The 11,003-nt window shown below is 38.2% G+C and overlaps 1 protein-coding gene across 1 annotated transcript; it reads left to right on the plus strand.

Moving 5' to 3' along the window:
- LOC147761365 (E-selectin-like) lies at positions 1–3,216 on the plus strand. Its single transcript, XM_087016349.1, has 6 exons — positions 1–203; positions 702–875; positions 1,379–1,555; positions 1,966–2,190; positions 2,393–2,544; positions 2,986–3,216. Exons 2-6 carry the CDS (start codon positions 731–733, stop codon positions 3,028–3,030), a joined length of 744 nt encoding a protein of 247 aa, XP_086872475.1. The 5' UTR covers positions 1–203; positions 702–730; the 3' UTR covers positions 3,031–3,216.
- Positions 3,217–11,003: the final 7,787 nt, after the last annotated feature.

An 11,003-nucleotide genomic window follows, 5' to 3' on the forward strand; every position in this document is an offset into this window, starting at 1 on the left:
AAGACGAAAACGTTCACCAATTGGAACACGAAATGGAGCCTGGGGAGCATGGGCATCATGGAGCACGTGTTCAGTAACGTGCGGTTATCAAGGTCTGAGGTCCCGCACTCGTCTATGTGATAACCCAGCACCCGTTTTCCCCGGTAAACCCTGCCTTGGAGATGACCGACAAACTAAAGTATGCCATCCTCCGCAGTGTCCCAGTAAGTAGGCTGCTGAGAGGTTATCTCCGCTGAGATATCATATCTGCAGTTAGATGTTATATGTTATGAATGATTGCTTAGTACTTTATAAGGCTAAAATTTAAAATATGATTTAACATGCCATTTTCAAATGTTTGATTTCTCAAATGAGGTATTGCTATGCTTTGATAATGCACTATTATACTCATAATGGTTGTCATACATGTATCAGTTTTGGAGTTAGGGGGTGTCGGGGGGGCTGCCTCGCCCCCCCCCCCCCCCCCTTTCGGTTTCTAGTAAAAAAAAATCACACCAGTATTCCCCTCTTGATATCGGAATTTTGAAGAGCTGAATCATAGTTCTAAACTGCATCAAATGACACAATTTGCCCTCCAAAACACCGAAACCAACACACACATGGTGTAAAATATATGCAACTTTCATAAAAAATCCTTTCCTTTTGTTTAAATCCATTTATTATTGTATTTCATGTTAGACCCTTCTATATTTTTATTATAGCTTGCCAAGTACACAATGTCCCTGGGGCCATGAGCTCGGTATCTGCTGCAAGAATAAATGAAAATGAACAAGTGAAGTATTACTGTCTACCAGAATACAAACTGGTCGGCGGAAGTCTGATAAGAACATGTCAGGCTAACGGTACTTTATCAAATGAGGAGCCACAGTGCAAAAGTAAGTAAAAGCTAAATTTTAAGTAATAACTAAACTATCCTTACTCTTTCACAGATAATTGGAAATATTATGAAAACTCTCACAAAACAAAGGTACCAGATTTAAACAGTTTGGGTAAGACGAACGTTAGGACTTCATATAAATGAAAAACAACGAGTAGGCATTGCTGCGTCAGCAGTATTTTTTTAAATTAAATTTAAATAGGCTAATTTAAACCTTCCTCATCTTTTCGAATTTATGGAAGCAAAAAGTGTGACTGAAAAACAGGAATAATAGATATCTAAACTACCCCATTGATTTAAACGCCTGAAGTAGTGTTTGCCACCAGGTAAACAAAACTGTTCTCTTTTGTACTTCGGTTATGTTTATCTTAATTTTTAAGTCTCGTCCGTGACAGAAGATTACAGACGTTCACTTGAAGCACGTGTTTTTTTTTTTAATTTTATTTTTTGGTTTTTAACAACCGAAACTAGTGTTAGAAATGATTATTTTAACATTTCTAGAATGCTGTGGAAAGGCACGTTACATCGTGAACGGTTATCCCAACACGTCTGCCACCTTGTGCTATGGTGACCACGTCAACTACCTGTGTGACAGAGGTTACAAGTCCTCAAACAGCACGCCTATTACCTGCTTGTCACCCTACGAATGGAAGTACATACCACTGCCTAAATGTGAACGTAAGATACGACTATTTACCAGGTTAAAATAACTGCCTCACGATTCCTTGTATCTAGCTCTCTCCTTCTCTTTCTAATATCATTATTCCTTATGGTGATGGAATGTTGATTTACTTACCAAGGGAAGTAACCTTACCTAAATGTAAGATATCGTAAGATTACATAATTCTGTATATCATTACGTCTATAATATTTTGCATAATAATTATTCCCCGACGCATTGTTAGGTCTCGATTCTTATGTTTATTGGAATATCGTCTTTCTATTTTCTTCTAATTTCTTAACGTTCCATTAGATTTTACACGAGTAACGGGTATTTACAAATATTTTATTATTACATATAATGCATCAAGACATTTAACCAAAACGATAATTATTGACACCTGAGCTGATTTATTTTACAACTTCAGCCGATGGAAAATGCGACTATGCTGATATCGCAGCTCCACAAGGCGGATATAAGGCGTGTACTGGGGACGAACTAAACAGAGTGTGCTATATGCATTGTTCCAGTGGACTGCAATATTCAGGGGGACATGACTTGTTTGAGTGTAGCGCGAAGACTGGATGGGTATGGAAAGTGCGTCTACAAGGTGGGGCCATCTATGTGCGCAGCAATGTAGGGGCGTGTCAAGGTGAGAAATATAATAATAATAAGCCAGGTAAAAAGTTAATGTTGAATTTTGCCCCCTTGCTTTGAGAAAGAAGTTACAAAGTGGATTATTAAACGCGATTAAAATTTTACCAGTTTGGATAGAAATTACTGTTTCTGGTTTATTGATCTCGGTGCAACCATAGGTATTGAAATATAATTTGGTACTGTCGATATTTTTTCAGTTTCGGATAGTGCGTCGGATCTCCTTATGTGGCTGACGGGTCTTGGCCTGACTACAGCCTCCCCAGCGCCAGACGCGGCACTGAGAGAAAAGATTAAACGTGAAATGGTAAAAAAGCTGCTGGCGGCAAATATTTGCTCATATCCTTGCAAGGTACATGGTCAAAAGGAAAATTGCTGTTGGAAAAAAGTTGAAGGGCTCTTATAGCTGTGAAATACGTGGCATTAGTTAAGCAAAATATAAAGTAAGCAAAATCGGCTTGCTTGATAAATTAGTAAGAGCGTATTCAGAACAGCGAACTAACAGATCCGTGGATCAAATATGGCCGACCCACCTGATTGCCTGTTGCGTATTCCCCGCTATCTATTCACTGTCTTATCGGGAAATAAGCGGCAAGCATCCAAGTGGGTCGGCCATATTTGATCCACGGGTCAGTTTGTCCGTTGTTCTGAATGCGCTCTAAGTCATCAAGGTACATGAAGCGGATACGCAGAACCTAAATTGTCAAAGAAACTAACACATATGTTGAAATAATATATTATTAACGTCCATCAATATACAACATATTAATAGCCCAATTTTATTTGGATATAGATACAAAATTTTGAGATAGAACAAGCTCATGGATACGTAAATTGAAGATCCGTTGGGGTACAGGTCTGACCACTCCTGCGTCCAATGACCGCACCAAGAACTGTGCAGTGATGGATGGAAACGCAGCTTTCTTGTGGAAGGTCGCGCCTTGCGATTATTATAAATTTTTCTGAATGCGAGTTTGATAAATTGTAATCAAAACAAACACTGACATTGCCAAAATCATGTACAATAAAGAATACACTATAAATCGCTGTCTGAAACTTGTTGGCTCCTCACAATGGGTACGTTATAGTAAATGGAATGTAGCGCCTGTGAAAACGTGTATCTATATGACAATCAATATTAATCTCACATAACTAGCTGTCTTATATCAACATGCACGTTGTAAACAATGACTTTGGGTGATATTTAAGGAAAATATTATCATTATATCCATTCTACCTGTTTCAAAATGCCTTATTATGTAAGTCAAACCCATAGGTAAAATCATGGTGATTTTGATACTATAGATAATTTCTACAATTAAAACGGCGTTAACTGGTCAAAAAGGTAACGTTATTTACATAAAATTATCCAGTTAAGAAAGGCAAGCAATGAACCTTGTTTTGAAAAATGCAGATGAATTGTGGCAATTTCAACATTAATCTGAATCGTATTTGCACTGAGTGCTCTCTTCAGTCAGTTGAGGAGAAGACACGTAAATGGGTTATTAGTAGCACTAACATGCACATGGCCCAATGACCAAGTATTAAGACGTGGACTCGTGTCCTCCGAAATGGGTCAATTTAATACAAACGTTGGTCTTATGGCCTCAAGACCTCGTGGGTAAACGGTAGCACTCATATGCACATGGCCCAATGACCAAGTATTGTAATATGTTAAAACACGTGGACTCGTGTCTTCCGAAATGGGTCAATCTCATACAAACACTGGCCTCATGACCTCGTGAGTCGTGGCTGGTCAAAGGTACATGTACGAGGGGATATTAACTGAAACCCATAAACAAACGTGAGATAACTGATAATTCATGATAAGAATGCGCTGTAAGAATGAATCGTTTCGGAATTTTGTCTGATTTTCCTCAAAAGGTAACATAATTTGCTTAGACAAAGATAGATTGCAATCTGCTCTTCTACTTCTGTCACCTGCCATGTTGTGTTTAAGGAATTATTGTAAATGTGAAATTAAAGGAACTGTTTCTTAAATACTTTAAAAACCAGTGCATTTTAAACAATGTATGCACTTTACCCTTCAAGACCGTGTGTTCTACTAAGAGCCATATGCGTCTTTTGGACGGGTACTATTCTAGAAATGCATAATATTAAACGCTAAGAAACGCTACGCATTACCGCAGAGAAAATATAGCTTTACAAAATGTAATAATAACGGAAAGAGTGATTTCAAGTAAATAAGCACATTAAAGAGTTGCAATTGCAAAAGAAAAGTAAAAAGACTGATGTAAGCTTCAAATTCCGGAAGCCCTGCAAATTCAATAAACATCCAAAATGCTCTAACACCTTGCCTGCATTTCACTGAATGGTGTGTGGGAGCCTGGCGAAGTTGGAGCAGCTGTTCGATTGCCTGTCGTTCAGTTCAACGCTTTAGTTCTTGTATCTGTGATAACCCCGCGCAAAAGGGAGCAGGTGCCCTCCGCAGTGACCTTGATTGACAAAGGGAGCAGTGTCACCATAGAGCCTCTCCAGGCATGTGCATGACTTATCTATACTAGCCATAGGTGAGGAATTAACCGAGTTATAGCTCTTATGACAGTGACTACGTCAATCAGAGATATAAACAGTCGCATATTTATGCTGGTGTGTTTTTTTTCCTTCACTTACATCATGTGCATACTCAAATAATGTCCTGTTTTTCTTCAGCGATAATTCAAATATGAAAAAGCGTCGAAAGTGATTGCCCAATTTCCATTATTAAAACGAGGCACAGTTAAAAGGGTTATAAAAACTAGGCTTACAATGTACATTCCGCCCATCTGTCGCCATAAACATCTGTCGCCCATCTGTCGCCCGCAAATCGTTTAACTACAGGAAAATGACAGATATTTATTGAATACAAAAAGTTGAACTCCTTAAGATTTTTTCAGACCAAAAATGTCCTAACAGATTTATGCAAAAGTGTCGATAATTGTTATCTAATTTTGGACGACATGGTGAATTTTGCAGTGGTACTGAACTTTGTAAAACTAATGATTTACAATCTAATGTTGACTAAAATATTGTTTTGCTCATTTAGAGTTCGAACCTACAGGAAGGGAAATCCATTTATGGGGTTGTTTGTGAATCACGTGTTTAGTTGAATCAAAGCGCGTGTATATCTCATCAACAGAAAAATGCCATTGCTTGATTTCAATGATTTGTTGAATAAATGCTTTTACAGGTAGGTGCATTTGTTAGTTTATCTGTCAGTGTATCACCGTGGTTGAAGCCCTCTTTTTCATACATATCTACAGATAGAACAGTGGTATGCAGCTGATGGTGAGTCATTTTATAAACTTACCGGAGATATTGCAACAGGATTTGACTTCTTTGAAAAGTGGTAACTGAAAACAAAAGACAATGGTAAATGCAGTATAAGCACTGTCTCTCTCGTTGTCACTGATTGTTGATCACCACACCAATGCGTATAAACCCCTTTCTTGGCAAGCTTAAGTATTTTTAGAGCCCACCCCAATTCCAAGTCGACCTCTCGACCAAACCGTTTCAGTGACATAGAAAATAATATTGGTTGCAAAATGCGTTGTACTTGCTTTGTATTTCACGATTTTCTTTGATTGCAAAATGCGTTTCCACAGGGGTCAACCAGCCTCAAGAACTATAACGGTGTCCTGAACCTCAGGTCACTGCACAGGTGCTTCACCTTCCCCAGGTTTCCCACACACCATTAAAGGGATAATAAACCCTTCGTATGATATCTATATTTCACAATAAAAACATTGTAAACAACTCAAATAAATATGATATATTCTGTTTTACCACAAAAATGGCAGTTATAGCTATTATTCTGATATCTGAGCTTGTCTTTAGACCACGTGCCCTCATTTGATGGCTATACTCTGTTTAAATCTCTTAAGAGATTTTAACGAAAAGCCAAACCTATTAGAAAAAAACCAGGGACTAACTTTGAATGTAAAAATGGATTCATTAGCCATTGGTAAGTATGGGAAAATTGTTGTTTACTCCAGGAAAATTCATTTTTTGGCCGAAACAGTTATTATCCCTTTAACCATTATCCCTTTAACCATTGGTAAGTATGAGAAAATTGTTGGAAAATTCATTTTTTGGCCAAAACGAACAGTTATTATTATCCCTTTAAGTAAAATGCGGACAATTTGTAAGACATTTTGGATCACTGAGAATAAAATTGGAGTCATTTGACTCTCTAGTCAGAGTCCAGCACCCCTTGACCCTCTTGGAGTTAAATTGACTCCTATATAAGGGTAAAATTACCCCACTACCAAAGTCTTTAGACTCTCTTATCAGAGTCAATCACCCCCTGGCTCTCATGGAGTCAATCTGACTCTAAAGTCAGAGTCAGACGGCGTGGAGAGAACAGTTTTCATCATCCTTTGTCAGTATAAACATTACTTTATTGGCCATAGTTGGTTTTATGCATGAACAATTGGTTTTCTGTGTGTTTCTGCATACAGAACTCGTGCACTTATTACTGACCCGGGCTTTCAGTTGCCCACACCCTTTATGTGATATGTTGGTATACAGGTCAGCAGGTTGTGTTTCCATGTTGTTACTAGGTGAGTGAGAACTATGCGGTGAGAACTATATAGGACAAACTGGAGACACTCTCCGACATAGAATGACCGATCACAGACAACAAATAAGACAACCTAAGTATCATTGCACGTCTGTGAGTGGGCACATTAGGGAATGCTCTATGAACAAAAGCAAGGACTTTACGGTATTCCCATTTTATAAATTCACTAGGGAAACAACCCAAACAGAAAGGGAAATGAAAGAAAATCTATTCATTAATAAGTATAAACCTACATTGAATAGATAATAGCATTGGTAAAAGCAACAATTAAACATCCGTTGTTACAGACGTCACATTCTAGCCTTTATGACATCACCTAGTAACAAATAAAGTAAACCCCCTGAAGAAAGAATGAAACCGGTCGGGGCAAAATAGCTGATGTTCTTTTTTTCTTTTTATTATACGTGTGTGTGTGTGTGTGTGTGTGTGTGTGTGTGTCATGCTGTTTATTACCAGTTTTGCAAATTGTTTGTTATTGCTCTGCTAACTTCACGTTCGGCCGGATGGCCTTGTGGTTAGAGTGCGCGAATCCCACCGGCGGCAAACCGGTCTTTAATGTATGGTGCTGCCAGTAATTACGCCGCGGGATATTCAGGCCACAGACCGTGATCATAAGACATACCGCAAATAGAAAATAGAATTTAGAAAATAGACATTGCATGTGAACGAAGCCTTAGTGTACTGCTATGCTACCACTGCACAGCATCTCCTACTTGCCTAGATTACATTTAAATTGCGATTACGCAATGTACGGTGCACATTTACTGCCCGCAATCATCTTTTCGTATGGCGTCTGAGCGGAGGTAGACGGTCGCACGATTTAGGTCCTCCACAGGCTCTACGATTTTTTCAAGCTGTGGCTTTTGACAAAACTTTAAAATCGTAAGCCCGCAGACCGTAACGTTTAAACCAAACATGTAGATTACATTTGCCACATGCGCAAGCCCACCGTTTAACGCCCGTACAGTACCCGTGCAATTCCCGTTCTATGACCTAGGATCGTGTCCTTGGCGAACAGTGTGATAATCACATGTTCACGCGTTCCTAGTTTTTGATCTTGAACGATGGATTCCCATGCCCCTATCTTTCACACGATTGGAGGCTTGATTTCTACATGCACATGTTATTTTCCACAATCTAACGTATATAAGAACCACCGTTGGGATATAACCACATTTTGAAATTCGAACTCAATAAAAGCTGTTAATATGCCTATTGTAATTGCTCTCGAAATATTGATATTTATATCATTTTGCTATATTCAAATCATACAAAGTCTACAGTGTCCTGGTCTTTATAGAAACGTTCTAGGCAGATGTTTACATTTTAATAGCGACACCAAAAACTGGTGGGACGCACGAGACGCATGCAAAAGAGAAGGTGGTAATTTAGTGACCATTCAAGACAAAAGGGAAAGAGACTACCTAAGGGACTACATGAAATCAAATAAGAGTAAGTAAACTGTAAATGTATCTGTGACACCTATTTCGTAAATTAATTAACTTCAAAATACAAAAACAGACTTTCCTGACGTCTTCGTAAAAGTTTTGGCACTCTCTGACATAATGCATTAGAGTTTCGCTTGGAAAAATAGATGTAAATTTTAAAGAAATAACAACTCATGCATTGGGGAAAGAGTTTTTATACGTATCATCCTTGCAATAAACCTGTGCGAAAAAGTATGTTCTTTGGGTTTCATAAAGACATTTTTAGACACACATGAATCCCCTTTCATTATAACAAAAATACGATAATTCATGCATCATCCATATTCTCGGGTATCACTTAATCGGATAATGGTTCTACAGACAACGTTATAGGCAATTTTATTTCCATAGTGAGCCACTTTCCGAAACAGAAAATCAAACCAGTCAAGTATTCTTAGACGAATTCTATAAAATCGCAATAAATACCATGTTATATTTTTATTTTGAAAATGATTCATGCTGTAGAAGTTTCAAATCCAAGTTTCAAACCCAGCATGGTATTCTTTTATTTTTCTAGTATGGAAATATTATTGGGTGGGTGCAAGTCAGCGTTCAAACGGCCAATGGAGATGGGAATATAAAGACCAGCGCATAGATAGTAAAATTTGGATGTCGGGCGAGCCTAACGATTGGTATGGATCCGAAGACTGCATGCATTACTACAGTGATCTAAATCTTGCAGGAGGATTAAAGGGCCTTAATGATGGTTTATGTGGAGATCGTCATCCTTTTATATGTGAACAACGTACAGGTAAGTGTATGTAAGGGTATTCCTTCATAAATTTAGGTCGATTTGAAATTTCTTCCCGAATGTGGTACGAATTTTGAATTTTTGAAAATTTTGAAAAGTCTTCATTCCGGCTCATACTGCTTGATTACTGCTGATTCCGAATAAGTGTATAACGGGCTTTAAGGAGACATTTGTACGACCGAAATAGTTGCCTAATAAGAATAATTCGATCTTTCCAAATAACCGAAGAAGTGCCCATCATAACTATTGACAGAGTAAGATAAAAACTGATAATTTCCCATTGTGCAACCTGGCTGTTAAGAATGAGTCCTTATCAACGTCGTGCATCATTTTTTTGTTGCGCATCCCGCCAACAGAATGTACATGTATATCTATATGTGGTGCTGGTGATCTAGCAATGCACAAAATTAAAGTTAAAAAATGGCTAAAAATACTTCACAGATGCTATTAAAAAACAAATTTTCAATTTATATTCAAACAAAATATCAACATATAATAATTACTTGATGGCAGTGGTAGACCGATAATACCCCCGTCACACTGGAGGCGGAATGAGCAAGACTACGGTCGGAAAGACAATTCTTTGTACGTTCGTGAATATTTAAATTCTCTGAGTGCATTCCAAATATTTTATCCATTCTTGTGGCCGGTCCGAATGTTTTGCTCATGATAAAAAACTTTCGAAGTCATTCCAAGTGGAAAATTATCGAATGATATTTGAATAGTATTCTACCTGCAATATGACTGCATTCTAAATCTTCTCACGGCATTCCGACAGCATTCGAAACATTCTGATCGCGTTCGAGAAAGAACCGAAATGGCATTATTATTTACAAACAATTTTGCACAAATTTCGTTTGTAGGGTAGCAAAGAGGTCCCCACGATGTCGAATATTTAATATCACCGGTCTTCCTAAGCAATCCAATGCAGCGATTAAGCATAAGCAATTATTGTATCTAATTTGAAGTGAGGCAAATGCGATGCTGCGCTATTGCAGAACTCGCAATACAATTCTACATTAGTATGGACATGATAATGCTGTTAGCGGGTGACTTACATGTAACTTCACTCCCCCCTTTTTTTACTACTCACAACTTTTCTATTTTCAGAACCTGGCAATTGGGGCTCCTGGGCGGATCGGGGCAGTTGTTCACAAACATGTGGGGTCGGGCAAATGACTGTACTTCGCTTTTGTAACAACCCACCTCCAAAGTTAGGGGGGGCAAATTGTATTGGTCCCAACAGCAAGACAGTAATTTGCAACCTGAGGCCATGTCCTAGTAAGTTATTTTTTATTCAGTTTTAAAAATCATGTTCACGATCGCCAGGATGTATATGTCAAAATATCACCAAAAAGTACTCAATACATGGTAACTCTTGTACAACAGTTTAGTTTGAAAATGACCATAAAATTCATAGGATAGTACGATTTTAGAGATTTTGGTTTCAATTTTTTGTTGATTGGTAATAGGTCTAGGATAAAAACTTGATTTTCATTAGAGTCATGTTTACTGTCTATATGTAAAAAGGAACCGAAGGTTTGAAAATGAAACATGGGGAAAGCCCATCTTCAATACTGGGTGTAATATTATCAAATTGCGTGAAGGCCTCTACCACTCCGCCAAGTCTAATCGAGGTCTGGCATTGCTAGGTAACTGGATTGTTTCTTACACCAGTTTCATGTCAAAAGACAATAGGCCGCGTCGTGTACTACTGGGGCGTTTACAACACGGGTTGTCCACTGTATGCGACATAGATCCCATAGCTGTGAACGCTCATGCATCAAGCGGACACTAATGTATTAACCGTCGATCATTCGCCTCTAAAATCATTCCCGTTTTAAAATATCTCCCCATGATATTTTCAAAAGATTTTGTAAAACCGTTTGACTAATTACAAGACGTTTGCTTTCCTTCAGTACCTGTACGTAAGCGTTCAGACCACTGGTCGATTAACAATCGCTATGCATAAATTTATCTTGTGCTTTGTT

The sequence above is a fragment of the Lingula anatina genome, chromosome 6 (genome assembly GCF_051362555.1).
Source record: "Lingula anatina isolate TDL-2025a chromosome 6, LinAna3.0, whole genome shotgun sequence".
Taxonomy (NCBI): Eukaryota; Metazoa; Brachiopoda; class Lingulata; order Lingulida; family Lingulidae; genus Lingula; species Lingula anatina.

Coding starts and splice junctions, on each gene's coding strand:
- LOC147761365 (XM_087016349.1), top strand. CDS start 731: ATGAGCTCGGTATCTGCTGCAAGAATAAATGAAAATGAACAAGTGAAG. Junction 1,556..1,965: donor ACCACTGCCTAAATGTGAAC/GTAAGATACGAC, acceptor TTACAACTTCAG/CCGATGGAAAATGCGACTAT. Junction 2,191..2,392: donor CAATGTAGGGGCGTGTCAAG/GTGAGAAATATA, acceptor ATATTTTTTCAG/TTTCGGATAGTGCGTCGGAT.